The sequence below is a fragment of the Salvelinus sp. IW2-2015 genome, linkage group LG34 (genome assembly GCF_002910315.2).
Source record: "Salvelinus sp. IW2-2015 linkage group LG34, ASM291031v2, whole genome shotgun sequence".
NCBI classification, from domain to species: Eukaryota; Metazoa; Chordata; class Actinopteri; order Salmoniformes; family Salmonidae; genus Salvelinus; species Salvelinus sp. IW2-2015.
In genome coordinates this window covers 3390592-3410869 of record NC_036873.1, presented here as the reverse complement: position 1 = coordinate 3410869, position 20278 = coordinate 3390592, and the positions used below count along the sequence as shown (strand labels likewise).

Genomic DNA, 20278 nt, shown 5'->3' with positions numbered 1-20278 from the left:
ATTGCTCTTCTTCGTGTAATTTTCAGGCAGACTAGACGTTTTGCTGCCTTTCCCAGGTCGGAGAGCGAATTGCACATTTTGGTCACAAATGGGGGGGGGGGGGGAAATTGCACCACCATCTAACCCTAGATATATCCCACTACAGGCTGTCGGCCTGGGAGGCTGGAACCCCTTCTCTCAAAACCCTGTGTAGTTCTTCTGAACTAAAATCTCTGACACCCATAAACTTTCCTGCTGCTGCTACTACTAAACCTATCTTCTGGGATTTCTTCTCCATCTGTGCGGTACAATTAATGACCATAGCAATAAACGACAAGAAGCCAACCTTACTAAAGCACAAACTGTCCGGATCACTCTGTACTGGCCAGTAGTCACAGGGATCCTCTCAGGCTCCCTCACCCGACCTCACTCTTTCCCCATCAACATCTACTTTCCTCACTGCCTCAGCATGAGACACTTTCTGCACTGTAACCCTGGCAACCTCAAATTGTCTCACTTGCACAGGACATTTCTGATCCCCAGCAACATGCGCACCCCCACAATTGAAACACACCACTTTTTCCAACAAAACTACACACTCCTTTGTCCCATGCCCTCATGTACACTTCTCACACCTAATAATGTCCCTCCTACATACTGCTGCAACATGAGCATACACTTGGCACCTGAAACACCGTAGTGGGTTCTGAACAAAAGCTCTAATGGGGTACCTGACATGTCCTAGCATGACTTTATCAGGTAAACACTCAATATCAAAACTCAAAAGGATAGACGGGTATCAATCTCGCGCTCGCCACCGGGTCTGCATTGCACCAAACGGCGTGCATCACAGACACCATGGATCCTCAACTTCATTTGTTCCACCTCAACACTCAAAGCCACCCCAGTTATCACTCCTTTCACCGGTGCTCTGCTCCAAATAGCAAAGCAAGACACAGCTCTTGTCCCGAGGCGCGAGATGTGGAGCGCCCGCTCCTTCTGATACCACAAATTGGTTGGCCAAAAGGCACGAATCCACTTTCTCAACAAATCGTACTCCCACTGGGCMAGAGCCATTTTCCTGATTTATTGGGGTGAGGCTTAGAAGTCTTCAGGTTCTTTTTCTTCACTTTTGTCAGGTTTGATTTCTAAGCTTTCACTATCTGACTCCATCTCATGGTTTTCAGGAGAGGAACATGTAATTATGTCTCTTGTAGTTAAGAGAAAGTACACTTTGCATGTATTTCGCAGACATAGACTATCGCCCTAATTTCTGCCTGGCGTCATCTTGCCATCCGCCATTCTTCTTCCCAGTGCCGGCTGGTCAAGCTAGCTAGCTCCACTTCTGACACTGAAGAGAAGGGATCGTATTGGTTGGCGTCATAGCTCAAAGGGTGTGGTTAAATGAAAGATATGCGAGCTGTTCTTTAAATTACAGTACTGCTTATCACTTTACACATCAAATCTAAGATCAGTATCTTTCGAGCTGAGAACAGACTTGTTTAGAAAGAAGCAAGAATGGAGTAGAAAATAATGACTTTATTCCATCTACATCACCTTAAGGTAAATATTCAACTGTCCTGTTGCTTGTCTAGATTTACCGTCCCTTTAAAAAACAGGTATTTACACAAGCCTGTTTCAAGTTAATAAGGGGAATGTGGTTAATTACCCTCTTACCAAGACACTTCACATGATAATACATCTAAAGAATGGTTTCCATATATCACCTGTGGATATCCCTAGTCATAATGCTATGATTTCTCCTCGTTGTGGACACTCCTATGTCTGATAAGGTTAGTCAAGAAGGAGAAGCTCTTGTAACATAGTTTCCACTTGAAGGGCCTCTCCTTGGTGTGAACTGTCTGGTGCTTCTTCACATAGTTTGCCTCAGCAAAGCGCTTCCCACACGTGGCGCAGGCGTGTGGCTTGTCTGCGTCCGTCCTAATGCTCGGCCTCCCACGTTGTGACCCAATGACACCAGAGGAGGCAGAAGCAGGAGCCACCACCATGAGGTCGTTAGTCTTTGAGCTCGCTCCTTGACCTCTAGCCATTGTTTGGGTGTTGTTGGGATTGTGTGCTGTTATAGGTTAGGTACCTCTCGTGGTGAACTCCCATCCTGACTGTCTGTATTGGTGAGGTAATCCTGAGGTAACTGAGGAAGGCTAGACCCAGGCTTTCCATGAACCCAGTCACTAGGCATTAGACGACACCCTGAAGGAGAAGATAGATTTGCTGATAGACTACCACCAGGGGGGGCTCCCACCACTCTCTCTGAAGGCTGAAGCCCAGGGTGACCTGCTCTGTTCATCGTGGATACTGTGGTGTTTATCATAGGAACAGGAGGGTCTATCTCTATCAGCCCCAGGCCCTGCTTCATCCCTGCACTGAGACTGTGAAGAGAAGGGTCTGGGCTGCAGACTGGATCCCTGACTGGAGCCTCGGTCTCTCTGATGACCACCAGATTGAGGTTGTTCAGTCCACCTGTCCATTGGTTGTGTTCTGTGTGGTGGTGGAGTCTCTGTCCCTCATGGTTCGGTCTCAGTTCCAACTCTTCAGAGGTCCAGTCTCTCCCACCAGTAACATTGGATATCAGGAGGTCTTCATGGACTGCAGACTGTCAACACAAGTTGTACAGAAGAGCATAAAAAAAGGTTTATATAAGAAACTGCTGTACACACAAACATGACATGACCCCTCTGCAGTCCTCTTTAGCTCAGTTAGTAGAGCATGTTAACCACAGTCAAGCCCACCTCTTAACAGTGTGGTTCAAGTAGGGAGGCGTGGGGTAAATTATTTACATTCAGCATCACTCCAAGGGAAATTTTGTATATTCTTTCTATCAAAGATATCTACATATATTTCAGGATGTTGTGTATCCCTGGAAATAATCAGAATTCATCTAAACATTACTTTTGAAAACATAACTTGTCCAAATAAGAAAGTGGTCTCTTGGCACAATTTACCGCAAGTATGTGGTAAGTTGAGTCGCGGGACAGGGTAAGTTAAGCCTCCTACACATTTTTGTACTGAATGAAATATTACCACTACCTTTTTAAAACTGGTAGTCTATGTTTATGTCCCAAACACAATCGCTTTTTCGTAAAATAAATAAAAATGTAAACATTGTTTAACACAGGCTTATCACCTAACAAACACTTTGAACTTTTTTAAAACACTTTTACCCTAGGCCCTGTTGTAACCTTATATTACAGTGATAATGCCTTGAATTACACCGGGGAATAAATCACTTCCATTGGATCAACTTCCCCAAGGCAAACATTTTGACGATATTAGCCCATACAGCTGCATGGATGCACTTTCATGCTATGTTTAGGACCTCAATCTTATAGAGACCCCAAATGATATATAGAACAATCTTAAAATTATCAATTTTGGTTAAGATACAAGCATTATGAAACCTCTAACATTCATTTGACAATCTTTTTTTGTGTGACTTTTTCCATGTTGTTTCTTCCTTCAGACTCCATGAAATTATGACCTATTTGGTAAAATGATTGTGTGTATGGTTACCTAGAAACAAGAGTGGCTGAACTTACCCCTTTGGCTCAACTTACTTAATGATTCAACAATTAAGTATAATGTTTTGTTTCCACTGAGATAAGGGAAACTCAGCCCCTGTAATGATACAAAAAAAACTAGCCAGTCAGCACAGATTAAATGTTGTATTTAATTTAAACAAAATGGTCCTACACTCAATGTGAAGTACAGAACTTTTATTGCACAAAATAATACGTGACAAGTAGAATAACTTTTCTCAATATGGTAACACTTGACCTTTTCTGTAAATCTGGTACCCTTGCTTTGATAAAATTCATTTTAGAATACTTTGGAAAAGGTTCATCACATTACACACATCTTTACTATTTCATCTCAAGTAAACATTAATTAATTTCCTCATAAAACCCCAGCATCAAACAACAGGACAAGGTTGAAGCATTTTTACAGACACCGTCACACCAAACATCACCATACAGTGCCTTGCAAAAGTATTCATCCCCTTGGCGTTTTTCCTATTTTGTTGCATTACAACCTGTAATTTAAATAGATTTTTAGTTTATGTATTCACCCCCTTTGCTATGAAGCCCCTAATATGATCTGGTGCAACCAATTACCTCTAGAAGTCACATAATTAGTTAGATTGCACACAGGTGGACTTTATTTAAGTGTCACATGATCTGTCACATGATCAGTATATATACACCTGTTCTGAAAGGCCCCAGAGTCTGCAACACCACTAAGAAAGGGGCACCACCAAGCAAGCGACACCATGAAGACCAAGGAGCTCTCCAAACAGGTCAGGGACAAAATTGTGGAGAAGTACAGATCAGGGTTGGGTTATAAAAAAATATCTGAAACTTTGAACATCCCACGGAGCACCATTTTTCAATCCATTATTAAAAAATGGAAAGAATGTGGTACCACAACAAACCTGACAAGAGAGGGCCGCCAACCAAAACTCACGGTCCAGGCAAGGAGGGCATTAACCAGAGACAACAAAGAGACCAAAGATAACCCTGAAGGAACTGCAAAGCTCCACAGCGGAGATTGGAGTATCTGTCCATAGGACCACTTTAAGCCGTACACTCCACAGAGCTGGGCTTTTCGGAAGAGTGGCCAGAAAAAAGCCATTGCTTAAAAAAATAAAATAAGCAAACACGGTGTTTGGTGTTCGCCAAAAGGCATGTGGGAGACTCCCCAAACATATGGAAGAAGGTACTCTGGTCAGATCAGACAAATTGAGCTTTTTGGCCATCAAGGAAAACTCTATGTCTGGCACAAACCCAACACCTCATCACCTGGAGAACACCATCCCCACAGTGATGCATGGTGGTGGCAGCATCATGCTGTGGGGATGTTTTTCATCGGTAGGGACTGGGAAACTGGTCAGAATTGAAGGAATGATGGATGGCGCTAAATACAGGGAAATTCTTGAGGGAAACCCGTTTGTCTTCCAGAGATTTGAGACTGGGACGGAGGTTCACCTTCCAGCAGGACAATGACCCTAAGCATACTGCTAAAGCAACACTCGAGTGGTTTAAGGGAAACATTTAAATGGCCTAGTCAAAGCCCAGACCTCAATTCAATTGAGAATCTGTGAATGACTTAAAGATTGCTGTACACCAGCGGAACCCATCCAACTTGAAKGAGCTGGTGCAGTTTTGCCTTGAAGAATGGGCAAAAATCCCAGTGGCTAGATGTGCCAAGCTCACAGAGACATACCCCAAAAGACTTGCAGCTGTTATTGTTACAAAAGGTAGCTCTACAAATCTTGACTTTGGGGGAGGTGAATAGTTGTGCACGCTCAAGTGCAGTTTTGTCTTATTTCTTGTTTGTTTCACAAGAAAAAATATTTTGMATTTTCAAAGTGGTAGGCATGTTGTGTAAATCAAATGATACAAACCCACAAAATATATTTTAATTCCAGGTTGTAAGGCAACAAAATAAGTAAAAATGCCAAGAGGGTGAAAACTTTCGCAAGCCACTATATCATCTACTCTGCCTCATCATACTCATTCTTTCCTCAGTTCACCTCATCCAGTTTCCAACTAAATCCAAAAACAACAATTGACTACAAACATACTAACTAGTACTACATTACATGTCACCACTATACTCTATACATGGGCCGTGTGCATTTTCTGCTGGTGTATCCTGAGGTAGCTCCTCTCTGAGAACCTCTTCCCACAGTATGTACAGGCAAACGGCCTCTCTCCCGTGTGGACCTTCAGGTGCATCTTTAGTTGGTGCTGGTGGGAGAACCTCTTCTCACACTGGGGGCAGCTGTAGGGTTTCTCCCCTGTGTGGACCCTCTGGTGCCTCTTCAGGTTGGACGAGTCTGAAAAACTGGCCCGGCACAGGTGGCAGCTAAACGGTTTCTCCCCCGTGTGCATCCTCTGATGGATCTCCACCTGTTTGGGGAAACTGAAGGCTTTCCCACAGAATGAACACGGGAAGCGCTTCTCTTTGGCCCTGCCACCTTTGCTGATTCCGTCTCTGCTTCTCTCATTTGTCAATGGGCTTGTGTAGCCATTTAGTGTTGAGGTGCTGGCATTGTCTGAGGTCTGGTTTAACATTAGGAGAGTGTCAGGACGAAGGCCATGGAGTGTCTGTGTTGTTGCAGGGTCCATGTTCCAGTTGATAGATCCTATAGAAGGCAGGCTGAAGGCAGCATCTGTTAGGGGGTTAACCTGAGGCGCAATCAGTCTCTCTGAATCACAACTATAGGAGCAGGACGGAGCATCGCTAGCTGAGTCTGTGTCTGATCTCTCCCGCCGCATACCAACACCTCCCCATCCCCGTAGACCAAATCGACGCCTCGCTCTGGTCTCAGCCAGTCTGTTGTCTTGGAGACTACGTTTGGTTGTTGTTTTGCATTCAATTGTCTGTTTCTGGTTGTGGTTAACAGTGTTGTTCCCCAGCCCAGAGTTGAGGACACGGTCCCATCCCCTGGCCTCCACTAAGTCGCATTTGGTCCGGGCCTGCTCGGTGATGATGTCCCCTGGGCCCTTGGCTGCACCCATCTGGATCTGGGAGTCCAAGATGGCCACCCAGTCTCCTCTGTTAGCCTCCAGCCAACTACCTTAAGGAAGAAGTAAAAAAATTGACTTTTCAAACATGGCAGAGAACTTTACATATGGATTTTTTTGTCAATTACCATGTCAAGTTAATTGTGTGTTTTTGTATGTAAACATAAGTTGTATTGATTTAATTTCACTATATCCAGGCGCATCACTATTCCCATTTTAGATCTATTATTGGTTATTACAGTGCATTCAGAAAGTATTCAGACCCCTTCCCTTTTTCCACATTTTTACGTTACAAMCTTATTCTAAAATTKATTAAATAAATGTTTTAACTCGTCAATCTACACACAAGACCCCATAATGACAAAGCCAAAACAGGTTTTTAGAAATAAAGACACCTTATTTACATAAGTATTCAGACCCTTTGCTATGACACTCGAAATTGAACTCCGGTGCATTCTGTTTCCATTGATCATCCTTGATGTTTCGACAACTTGATTGGATTCCACCGGTGGTAAAAAAAAATTGACATGATTTGGGAAGGCACACACCTGTCTATATAAGGTCCCACAGTTGGACAGTTCATGTCAGAGCAAAAACCAAGCCATGAGGTCGAAGGAATTGTCCATAGAGCTCCGAGACAGGATTGTGTTGAGGTGAAGATCTGGGGAAGGGTACCACAAATGTCTGCAGCATTGAAGGTCCCCAAGAACACAGTGGCCTCCATCATTCTTAAATGGAAGAAGTTTGGAACTACCAAAACTCTTCCTAGAGCTGGCCACCCGGTCAAACTGAACAATCCGGGGAGAAGGGCCTTGGTCAGGGAGGTGACCAAGAACCTGATGGTCACTCTGACAGTATCCCAGAGTTCCTATGTGGAGATGGGAGAACCTTCCAGAAGGACAACCATCTCTGCAGCACTCCACCAATCAGGCCTTTATGGTAGAATGGCCAGACGGAAGCAACTCCTCAGTAAAAGGCACATGACAGCCCGCTTGGAGTTTGCCAAAAGGCACCTAAGGACTCTCAGACCATGAGAAACAAGATTCTCTGGTCTGATGAAACCAAGGACAACGACCCAAACCACACAGCCAAGACAACGCAGGAGTGGCTTCGGGACAAGTCTCTGAATGTCCTTGAGTGGCCCAGCCAGAGCCCGGACTTGAACCTAATCTAACATCTCAGAGACCTGTAAATAGCTGTGCAGCGACGATCCCTATCCAACCTGACAGAGCTTGAGGATATGCAGAGAAGAATGTGAGAAACTCCCCAAATACAGGTGTGCCAAGCTTGTAGCGGTCATACCCAAGAAGACTTGAGGCTGTAATCACAGCCAAATGTCCATCACCTAAGTACGTAATACTTACAGTACCAGTCAAAAGTTTGGACACACCTACTCATTCAAGGGTTTTTCTTTCTTTTTTACTATTTTCTACATTGTAGAATAATAGTGAAGACATCAAAACTATGAAATAACACATATGGAATCATAGTAACCAAAAAAGTGTTAGAAGAATCTAAAATCAAAAATATTTTGATTTGTTTAAGTAGCCACCCTTTGCCTTGATGACAGCTTTGTACACTCTTGGCATTCTCTCAACCAGCTTCACCTGGAATGCTTTTCCAACAGTCTTGAAGGAGTTTCCACATATGCTGAGCACCTGTTGGCTGCTTTTCCTTCACTCTGCGGCCCAACTCATCCCAAACCATCACAATTTGTTTAAGGTCTGGTCATCTGATGCAGCACTCCATCACTCTCCTTCTTGGTCAAATAGCCCTTACACAGCCTGGAGGTGTTTGTTGGGTCATTGTCCTGTTGAAAAACAAATGATAGTCCCACTAAACCCAAACCAGATGGGATGGTGTATCACTGCAGAATGCTGTGGTAGCCATGCTGGTTAAGTGTGCCATGAATTCTAAATAAATCACTGACAGTATCACCAGCAAAGCACCATCACACCTCCTCCTCTATGCTTCACGGTGGGAACCACACATGCGGAGATCATTTGTTCACCTACTCTGCGTCACAAAGAATTTGGACTCATCAGATCAAAGGACAGATTTCCACCGGTCTAATGTCCATTTCTTGTGTTTCTTGGCCCAAACAAGTCTGTTCTTCTTATTGGTGTCCTTTAGTAGTGTTTTCTTTGCAGAAATTTGATGATGAAGGCCTAATTCAAGCAGTTGATGTTTGTTACTTGAACTCTGTGAAGCGTTTATTTTGGCTGCAATCTGAAGTGCAGTTAATTGCCGATTTCTGAGGCTAGTAACTAATGAACTTATCATCTGCAGTAGAGTTAACTCTGGGTCTTCCTTTCCTGTGGCGGTCCTCATGAGAGCCAGTTTCATCATAGTGCTTGATGGATTTTGCGACTGCACTTGAAGAAACTGACCTTCATGTCTTAAAGTAATGATGGACTGTCGTTTCTCATTGCATATTTGAGCTGTTCTTGCCAAATTATGGAGTTGGTCTTCTACCAAATAGGGCTATCTTCTGTATACCACCCCTAACATGTCACAACACAACTGATTGGCTCAAACGCATTAAGAAGGAAAGAAATTCCACATTAACTTTTAACAAGGCCTGTTAATTGAAATGCATTCCATTCCACCTCATGAAGCTGGTTGAGAGAATGCCAAGAGTGCGCAAAGCGGTCATCAAGTCAAAGGCTACTTTGAAGAATCTCAAATATAAAATATATTTTGATTTGTTTAACACAATGTTATTTCATAGTTTTGATGTCTTCACTATTATTCTACAATGTAGACGAAAACAGTGTTGAAGTTTAGCGCTCCAAAGCTCCTCGTCATTGAGGGAATTGACCCACTACTMCTGTTTACTTGGTGCATCTGTCATCTCACTGAGTCTACCTTTAAACCTAACCTAATGACCTGACCCATCACCTTATGCATTACTGCCCCACAGTGGCAAGAAGTGACATCCCCAAAAACAGAAATTATAAGTGGCTCCTAGCCTCCCACACACAGGCTAATTTGTCCCTAAAACAAAAAAATATAAAAACGAAATATAAATGTTTTTATAAAACTTCAAAGTGAGTAAATCAGTTCTGAAAACGAATTGAAACTGAATTTCAAATAAATCTTAAAACTAATATAAATAAAAACACAAAACTATAATAACCTTGGTATGTAGGCTATATGTACTTCTTACCTTGCTCCCCCATCTTTAGTCCACTCAGCAGATCAATGCTCTCTGGTTCGTCTTCTATTGTCTCCTCTTTGACCAGCAGCAGATCAGGCTTCCCATCCTCCATGTCTACTGGCTGTAAGAGATACAGAGTGAGAAGATGTTGGATCAAGAAATCTGATATGAGCACCCTGCTATGGAGCATCTTCTGATTGGGCAATGAGTAATATGCAAATATGTCAGTTGATTTTGATTCATAGTCTTTCATGGTTTTATCATTCATAGACATGGTCCCACACTCAAGCATAGGGCCAGTATCCACAAAGAGTCTCAGAGTAGGAGTGCTGATCTAGGATCTCTCCATATAATCTTATCCATTATGATCTAAAAGGTTAAGCTGATCCTAGATCACTCCTGCTCTGAGAGGGTTTGTGGATACAGACCCTGACCTAATACCATTCAGACAGTAGTTCAGTGGGCTCACCTCAGTGAGACTGTGTGTGGTCCTGTGCTGCTCAGCTGGTTCCTCTATGGGTTCAGGAGGAGGTGTAGTCAGGTTGTCCTCCATGACCATGTTCCCCTCAGGGTTCCCCAGACCCTCCTCCTTCACCAGCAGCACCTCTGGACTCTCCTCCTGGATGAGAGAGGTGATACMGATTACACAGACATACACACCCCAGGTACATACACACAGATAATAAACACACTTTCAATATGTGGGGGCCATACTTGCGAACATTAGAACAAGTTAAATGTAGCCCTTTACACTCGTACCCATATACAGGGTTAAAAATAGCAGATTTTGACTGATAAGCGCCTAAACTGGAATGCTATACAGTAACACGCTATACATGACGTCAGAGATCAAGGTCTCCACTTCACAGCGCAGTAATGGTTTTGACTGACAGCGGTTCTGAACTTGAACACCATGCGCGGCGGCAAGAAGTTGACCCCATCCCTCCCGCTAATTGGGCAACTTTAGCCATTGTTTGTTGTTGTCTGAGTGAGGGAAATGCTGTACACAAATAGGACTTCATGTATTTTGCAAGATGCGATGTTGAGGATTATAATAAATACCGCTTTGATGTCATACAAGCAAGGCAAACACCCATTAGTCCAAATGTGCACTTCACATATCATAAAACTCATGTAATATATACATCGTCAACGTTTCTGATCACTATGCTTGATGTACAGTTACAAGATGACATGGCGTCATACCCTGGGTTCTTCTGACCCACAATAACATCTGCTAAATATGTGTATGCGACCAATAATGTGATTTTGAACAGAATGAGCCCGTTGTTTTAAGAAATTAGGCGGGGAACACGCATCTGAATGCACTTGTGACTATTCTGTGCGCACCAAATGTATGATCTGCCTCTCTGATTTGCTTTCTGAAAGCCAAAAACTGTAAGATCGTATTTTGTTACTTAGCTACCCATGTTGGCAATAGAACATGCTTTCAAATTATGCCCACCTGAGCAGATTGTGATTTAAATGGACCGTTTCTGGAATGCGGGAACAACAGTAATTGTGTGATGGCGGGGATGCAGGACTGTGTTCCAAAGAAAACAACTTGGTCTAGTTCCTCAACAGCACAGCTAGTAGAGCTCAAAATAGCACCTAATAGTTGATTATTCTTTGAGTCATAAAAGTGCATTGAAATAACGTAGGAACTGCGCACACTTTGGAGAGGTGTGTGGCCACTTGGAGATACCAGTTAGACCTCCCACTCAAACCCTTGTACATTTTTTGGTTTTATGTTGCGCTTTCCAGGAATATTCTTCGTTACTGAATGTATCCAGAGTATTTTCAGATTTCGTTATTAACAAATACGGCAAAAATTACAGTAAATGTAAAAATAAAAAACACTAATCAACAGTTAATGTTTGGATTCAGTGTTGTCAGATTAACAGTTTTGTCCTCACCTTTAGTCTAATTTTCCCATAATCTCCAAACGGATCCTTTTTTATTGCTACCATGGTTATGCATATAGATTCCATATTTCTTTTGTAAGAAACATTTCAATTCAGCCCTATCCATATAGGCCAGGGGTGTCAAACTCATTCCATGAAGGGCCTGGTGTCTGCTGGTTTTAGTTTTTCCCTTCAATTAAGACCTTGACAACCGGGTGGGGGGGGTCCTTACTAATTAGTGACCTTAATTCATCAAGTACAAGGGAGGAGCGAAAACCCGCAGACACTCGGACCTCCATGGAATGAGTTTGACAAGTTATATAGGCCAATTCCCACGAGTGTAAGGGGTTAAGCCTCACCCATTAAAATGGTTGACGTAGTGGCACGTGATCAAAGGCTACACGTTAGCTGTTCCCATTACATACGCTTGCACATTTAGCCCTATGCAAACCTCACCAGGTGGCCGTGATTATTTCCGGTAACAAATTCTGTATCAGTTTATCAACGATCTTAAACTTTTTTTCCACAAACCAATGGCATTTCTTAAAATAGGTCAACTTGGACAGGGATACAATTAAACCTCCCAAATTCAAGGTTTACTTTTGTTCCTCTTCACTTGGTCTGTGTCAATATTGCATGATCATCGCATCCTTGACTAGGATACTTACGTTTTCGTATATATGACAAAATCCCACGTTTTTGCTTAAAACGTTATTCATACATCCATGTGCTCTTACGGGAAAAATATGTAGGTCTATACAACATTTAAGTTTGTTGTACATAGTAAAAAGAGAACGTTGTAGGGAGCCTTATGGACTTGTCAAATAGCTGTCATGTACGGTAGCCATCATTGCTTTTCAGGTGATAGAGCTTAAGCGGTTGACTCGTAAACGACTCTGTTCATTATCCGCGGGTTCTAGAACCCCTTGCTTCAAGCATTTTTGTTAAGGGAAATATTGTTCACTGCTGGCCCACACACGTGACGAAGTGGATGATTATAATCATGCATATATAACATTGTAGATGTAAGTGTAGGCCTACACGTCTATATAATTAAGCAATAAGGCCCGAGGGGGTGTGGTATATGGCCAATATACCACGGCTAAGGGCTGTTCTAATGCATGACGCAACGTGGAGTGCAACCTGTAATCCTACTCTATTATACTTTGTAATGCTCATTCAAGTCAAATAACACGTGACGAAGTAGATGATTATAAAAATGCATATAAAACATTGTAGGGCTACATTTAGGTGTACATGTCTATGTAATATAGCCTATGCAATATGATTATTAGGCAATGGCAGTGTTTGTCTGCAAGGCTGAAGAAAGATAGTCATTCTTAAGCTTAATTTTCAAGCTGTTGGCTACATCCCTTCAACACAAATATAATTCTACATTTCAAAGGGGGGGATTAATGTGAGATTCGAACCCTTGCAGATTGTAGAGCTAGGCACTCTACACAGAGAGCAATTTGACCAATCAGTTAATCAAAAACTACATCACGTGTATTTATCAGTACTGTTCAAGGACTGTTCCATGAACATGTATTGGAACACGGCCAACTACATTGACGATTTTTATTTGGCTGATACCGAATTTGTTACAGGAAATAATCACAGCCATCTGGTGAGGTTATCATAGGGCTACATGTGCATGTAAATGGGAACTGCTAACATGTAGCCTTTGATTACATGCTACTACTTCAAGGATTTGAATTTGCTGATACTTGAACTTCACCTTTAACGTCAACTTTTAATGTTCGCAAGTACTGCCCCAACGTGTTTACCCATCCCCAATACGTCGGAGTCCTATACTGTAGTTACAGAATGACTTCATTGTTCAACTCATCATGGACATAAATATGATGTTGTGGATAAAGGCAGTTATGATAAGTCAAAAGTCAGACATGTGACTTAACTATTTTGATGTGTACAGTAGGTGTTTGTTTGTGTGGGTATGTGTAGGTATATTTAGTAAGTGTATATTGGTGATAAAGTGCTGTTGGGTGTATGCATAACAGGGTGAGGTGTTTACTAAAGAGTGAATGAAAGTCTTAGTATGAAAAGTCCCATTTTGTGTTTATTAAACATAAGTTTTAAATAAACCATATGAAAACCACACATACACATGATAAACTGGATAAATTCTCATTAAAAGTGTCTTGGGTGAAAAACAAAGTAGTTCAATGAACGTAATGAAATAGGCATTTGAACATCATATAGCCTACACAGTAGAAACACAATATGTAACAGACTTTAGGCATATGTGGCTTATACACAGTGTACAAAACATTAGGGAGACCTGCTCTGTCCATGGCATAGACTGACCAGGTGAAAGCTATGATCCCCCTACTGAAGTCACCTGTTAAAATCACTTCAGATCAGTGTAGATGAAGGGGAGGAGACAGCTTAAGGAAGGATTTTAAGCCTTGAGGTAATTGAGACATGGATTGTGTGTGTGTGCCATTCAGAGGGTGAATGTGCAAGACAAAATATTTAAGTCCCTTTGAACAAACGGGGTATGSTAGGACATCCAGCCAACTTGACAAATGTGGGAAGCATTGGAGTCAGCATCCCTGTTGAACGCTTTCGACACCTTGTAGTGTCCATGCCTCAACGAATTGAAGCTGTTCTGAGAGGAAAGGGGGGTGTAACTCRATAGTAAGAAGGTGTTCCTAATGTTTTGTACACTGAATGTATGTCACAATGTGTGTGTATTTATTGGTGATCGCCATTAGCTGCTGCCAAGTGAATGGTTTGTCCCAAATACATTGCTTTTAGTTTTTTWATATTTAGTACTAGCTTATTACTTGCCACCCATTCTAAAACTGACTGCAGTTCTTTAAGTGTTGCAGTGATTTCACTTGCTGTGGTAGATGACGTGTATAATCTTCAGTCATCAGCATGCATGTACCTTATTTGCCAAACAGCCAACTTTTTGTCCTCCTTTTTCTTAATATCTCAAAAGGTATTGCCAGTATCAAATCYTAAACTTGTATTTCTACCTAACTACCTAGTAATCAATTTGGTAAAGTTCTGCCTACCGCGTAGTATGATTGACATGCATTATGCTCTTCAACTCTTGATGGTTGCTTTGCACAGTCCTGTAACCATCATCCCACCAGTTTCTAAACTTTGAGGCATGTCACTTCGCCATTCACTTCGCATAGCCCCCCACTAAGTGTGGACTGTTTTCTTAACCACAACTGGATGGATCCATAAAGAATTACTGTGGGAATAAATATCACTGAATGACAAAAAATAATGGAATAAAGTAGGCTAATACAATTGAAGGCACGTATCAAATTGTTGCTTGATGAAACTCCCAAAGTCTTCCAATCGGTGGTAATACATTTGAAGCAATAGCCTACCCACGTGGTCAACTAAATCATCATTTCAGCACCATTTTGATTGGGACTGCACCCTCGTGCTGCTTGAGACAAGCGTTGGGACTCGTCTTGATAAATCAATGTCAGATTTTTGTTTTCATTGAACCTCCGTTTGGATATTGGTTAGGCTACAATTAGACTGGGGAAATGTTAGCTATGTTGAGGTGTGTGCTGCTCATGATCATGTTGTATAGTTGGCTCATTTATTTGAAAATGGCAGCATGTAATATAGGCCTATGCAGTGTAACAAGTGGATTATTTTGCTCTTCTCTAGCAGTTGCTTAGTAGCCTACGCCTAGACTGACTTCAGACTTGTCTCAGGCTATTTGGTTTCTGGCTGAGCAAATCAGAAACCTATAGCATTCAATAATGTAGTCTAATTCAAGTGTAGACCTATTATTTTGCTTGATCGCGTATAGTCAACTCCAAAAGCCTGCGGAGATTGTGAAATATGAAGTCAACTTTTATTTTCTATCAGTATCATGATGAAGATAAGACCCTGCTCCCTAACAAAGTGGAGCGAGAGTAGGAAATAGATGAAACGTGGATCAAAAAGGCATGGGCTTGGGCTCTGTTTCAGAATATCACTTTTTTATATGACAGGTTGTGTAGGAAATATATTATTTGTATTTTATTCTTACTATAAAATACATGTGTGTTGACTGAATGGGGTGAGTTTAATGAACTATTGACTTAATTCATTTGTATGTAACATAATTAAACTCTGCTAAGCCTATTCTATTCCTTTGAAAATACATTTGATTAGTCTAATGTATTTATTTTTGATGGTGTATATTCAATGGATTTATTAAAATAACGCCCACCAGCATCTGCACACCACTACTACAACTCATCACCTGCATGCCGGCATGCGCACAGGAGGTATATAAGGCGAATACAGGCAAGAATGTGGTAAAAATGTGCCTGTTTGTAAGGGGGTCATATAAACATTGCCCCATTTTTTTTTTACAAGCAAAATACCATAAATCTGTGAAAGCAGTAAGACACACAGGCTTTACTCAGTGCCAGCTCATTAGTAAAGACCAAAAAAAAGGGGCCTAGACAACTGCCCTGAGGAATGCCCGACTACCTGGATTATGTTGGAGGCTTCCATTCAAAGACATGTAACYCTCAATCCACGAATTAGCAGAGCATGTAAAGCCATAACATGCATTTTTCAAGCATCAAATTATGATCGATAATGCCAAAATCTGCACTGAAGTCTAACAAAACATCTCCCATAAGCTTCTTATTATCAATTTCTTCCAGCCAATCATCATTGCGAAAGTGCATGTTGAGTGCCCTTCCCTATAAGCATGCTGAAAGTCAGTTGTTAATTTGTTTATTGTGAAATAGCATTGTATCTGGTAAAACACAATTTGTTTCAAAAAGTTTAAGGGTTGGTAGCAGGTTGATTGGTCAGCTGTTTGAGTTTGCAAAGGGTGCTTTGCTATTCTCGGGTAGCGGAATTACTTTTGCTTCCCTCCAGGCCTGAGGGCACTTACTTTCCTGTAGGCTTAGATTGAAGAGATAGCAAATAGGAGTGGCAATATAGTCCGTTACCATCCTCATTCAAGTTGTCAGATGCAATATTCAAACCAGGAATATTCAACACTGAAATGTGTTACTTTCGCTACTCCAAATTAATCTGTGGATCTTTTCTGCTGACAACAATGAAAAGTAATCTTTGTCTTTAATGCAGGGTTTGATCTAAACGTAATAAGCTATAACATAGAATGGTTTCTAGTTTATAGAGTGGAATGGTTTTTCTGCTGGTGTATCCTAAGGTATCTCCTCTCTGAGAACCTCTTCCCACAGTGCGGACAGGCGAAAGGCCTTTCTCCCGTGTGGACCTTCAGGTGCCTCTTCAGGCTGCCAGCCTGGGTGAAGCGCATGTGACACTGCGGGCAGCTGTAGGGTTTCTCCCCTGTATGGACCCTCTGGTGCCTCTTCAGGTCACTAGACTGGGTAAAGCGCATATGACACTGGGTACAGCTGAAGGGTTTCACCCCTCTGTGGACCCTCTGGTGCCTCTTCAGGTCACTAGACTGGGTGAAGCGCATGTGACACTGGGTACAGTTGAATGGTTTAACCCCTTTGTGGACCCTCTGGTGGATCTCCACCTTCTGGGGGCTGCTGAAGCCTTTGTTACAGAACATGCAGAGGAACCGATTCTCTTTACTATTGCCTGATGTTGCTCCCCCTCCCGGAGCCTGGGCTCTAGCCCTGTCGTTTGAGTGCAATACCTGATCGAAAAGGACGCGGCCGTGTGAATCGGAAGGCCCCATCGACGTGGACACTGGGTCACAGTCCCCGAACGTGTATAAAGGGGAGTGGGTCGCAACATTTGAATTTGTCTCCAAGCTTTCCCTGTAATCTAAGAAATATTTTCCCTGTGAGTGTCTGTCTCCTAGGTGACTATCTGCATTCCATGTGGGAGAAATGTCGCCCTCCACTTTCACAGTCACATCATTTACGACTAGACCCTCCACTTTCTTATCTTGGCACCCTTCAGAGTACACACTACTACTGTACTGGTTCCAGTCCCCTCTAGACAGATCAGTCTGTGTCTCTAAACCCAAGGGCATGTTGCCAGGGTCCATCTCTGTAGAGTAAGAAGAAAGCGTATCCTCACCGCCAGTGTCTAACACATCACCATCCTCACGGGAATGAACCATCCTCTYGTTCTGGTGAAATACCGGTACATAGTCTGAGCCGGGAGCAGGACAGCCCAGTCTCCACAGCCCAAGTCTCTCTGGGTCTGATCTGTGGTCAGATCCTGTGTGTAAGAGCCTGTGTGTTACGGTTAAAGTCTTGGTGTCTGTCTCGGAATTGAGGACGGAGTTCAGCGTTCCACTGACCTCCATGATGCTGCATCGAGTCCTGGGTTGTGCTGGGGCGTTGGTGGGGTCCTCCGTGGCTACATGGGGCGCTACAGTTGCTCCAGTCTGGATGTCTCTGCTGTGCCGCGGGTTCTCCTCTCCTTCAGACCTCTCCTGCTTGACCTCAGGACCTGCAGCCTCTGCATCTGCAGACTGACACAAGAGAGGAGGTTATCGATACATGAGTTAAATTGGATAACAAAGAGTATGTTTACATGCACAGTAAAAAGTATATATTAAATTGATTATGGGAGTAGGCAGATTATGCAATARTAGTTATGGAAACACCTTACTCTGCTTATCTTAATCGCCTTAAGGTCAAAATCGAAGTAAGACCTGGTTTTCTGAGCAATCTTTTGAATTATTAGGACATGTAAACACCTTAAAATCGGTGTTCCAGTGGTGTATTTGATCTGCGCATATACTAACACCAGCCGAGCGAGCCTCCCTCTGTGGATAGTCAGATTAATATAATAGTTAAATCAAAACGTTGACATGCTTTGCAAGAAAAACGATTTCCCTAATAATCCTGTTTACATGGACACATCTGAAAGGCTACCGTTTGGCACTGATAAATGTAGAAAATCACCAATCAAAATAAACATTATATCACGTTATTTTTGGGAAGCATATTTGATTCTGAATTGGGACTTGTAAAGTTTGTTTGTGAAAACTACTTCTAAGATGCATACATTCAGTTGATCCAAACTCACTTCACTAGAGCTAATAAATCACATTATTGTGTGCATGTAACTGTACACAATGTCGTAGGGAAGTCTCACAAGCTCCCCTATGGCAGATAAATAAGGATGTACATGTAARCAAGTGAATAGCTGAGGGGAGCCTTTCTGAAATAAAAGGGCCACATTTGATTTACAAATAGCACATTTTATGCAACACTATTACACTAACCTCTATCACGATAACGTTCTGGATTGAGATTTTACTCTCCTCATCAACGGTGATTGGTTGTTCATCTTTCCATGTATCGTGTCCCACTGGCTTCACAAAGCTCCTGTGGCCTCCAGTGAGATGTCCTTCACCTGAGTGTGTGATCGGGGGAAAAGAGGTGGTTAGGTTAGGGGGGGGTTAATATCTTCTGTTTATCAGGGGGAGTTGCAGCACCCCTACTTGTGGTTGTGTTGACACTGTCTACAATTGGCAAAGATGTAAGGTAACACTTCTCATAACTTCTTGATATACTATTTATTGATTTCATGCATCACATTGTTTTCATTGAGTAAATAATAGGAAATGCAATAAATCAAGATTTTGGTTAGAATATGATAGCCATGTTGCACAAAGACACAAAGTAATCATACTATCCAAAAACTGGCTAAGACCCAATTCTGGGTAAAACATCTGAACACGTGCAGAGGGAAACAGGGCGACATACAATGAGCTATATACAAGCATTTCGCTGCACCCGCAATAACATTTAAATGTGTATGTGACCAATACAATTTGATGTTAACTGCGACAGGCCGCGCAGCCTCAGACTTCTGTAAAATGTACCTCTTGCCATTCCTCTGTATCKGTCAAGGATCTTGACACTGCTGGGACGACTGGCGAGAACGCGCTCTCGTATTGTCCTCTCTGCGCGCTCCCGTGCCACCTTCAGTTCTAGTAGTTTTCTCCGCAATGCCCTGTTTTCTTTCTGGCTTTGAGTTATTTCTAAACGAAACACTGCATAATCGTCGTCTACGAGTTTACAGATCTCTGCCACTGCTGCATTCGCTAGCACCTCCAAGATGGAGGCTATTTGAGTGTGAAAACCCATACAGTTAGCCATTGTTAGCAGCTAATTAGCGTTACCTAGATACATCTATCAACCAAGTCCTGTCTCCAATGCGAATTAAATACTGCCTGGTGTATGTACCTGATGCTGTGCTGTTAAATTAGTCATATGTTTCAGTTCCATGGTGTTAATAAATGTCAAACTTGGTACCGTTGTGAAACGGTTGTGACTAGATGCAGTACAGCTGCGGACGAGATTTACAATTGATCTACCGCGAGAGTTTGGACTAATGATGAGTCGGATATCGCTTAGATTTGCTCAAATAAAAAATCAAGAGCACGCCAGCGTGTAGTCCTAAAACCCGGAAATAAGTTACMTCTGGTTCTTTCAGCCAGCCTTGTGGGAAAACTGAATGGGGAAAGGATAGGGACCGAAAATAAGGTCTGAGGAAATAAACTATAATGTATCAAATTAATCGTCAGCGCACAGATACAGTATAACCAAACCAATTTGTCCTGCTAAATGCCAATGCAGCCTAAGTGTGGTATTTCAAATAAACACCCTTTTGACCACCCGTTATCTGCACACATTGGCCGTTCTAGCTTGTATGGCTCCCTGGGCGAACCCCCCTCCTGCACTAACTGTAATTTTTATTCAGACAGTTGGAACACCACAAAT

At 42.4% G+C, this 20278-nt stretch overlaps 1 protein-coding gene across 2 annotated transcripts; it reads right to left on the bottom strand.

Annotated features, from left to right (window-relative positions):
• Window positions 1-3643: 3643 nt before the first annotated feature.
• On the bottom strand, window positions 3644-19878 carry LOC111958411 (uncharacterized). 2 transcript variants are annotated; one of them, XM_070437182.1, is made up of 7 exons: window positions 19378-19878; window positions 18775-18905; window positions 18244-18312; window positions 17842-18015; window positions 10157-10306; window positions 9697-9808; window positions 3644-6580 (listed from the first exon to the last, which is right to left on the bottom strand). In XM_070437182.1, exons 1-7 carry the CDS (start codon window positions 19652-19654, stop codon window positions 5616-5618), a joined length of 1878 nt encoding a protein of 625 aa, XP_070293283.1. In that variant the 5' UTR covers window positions 19655-19878; the 3' UTR covers window positions 3644-5615. The 2 variants fall into 2 exon arrangements, with proteins under 2 accessions (XP_070293283.1, XP_023835436.1); XM_023979668.3 differs by lacking the exon at window positions 18244-18312.
• Between the last annotated feature and the right edge of the window lie 400 nt (window positions 19879-20278).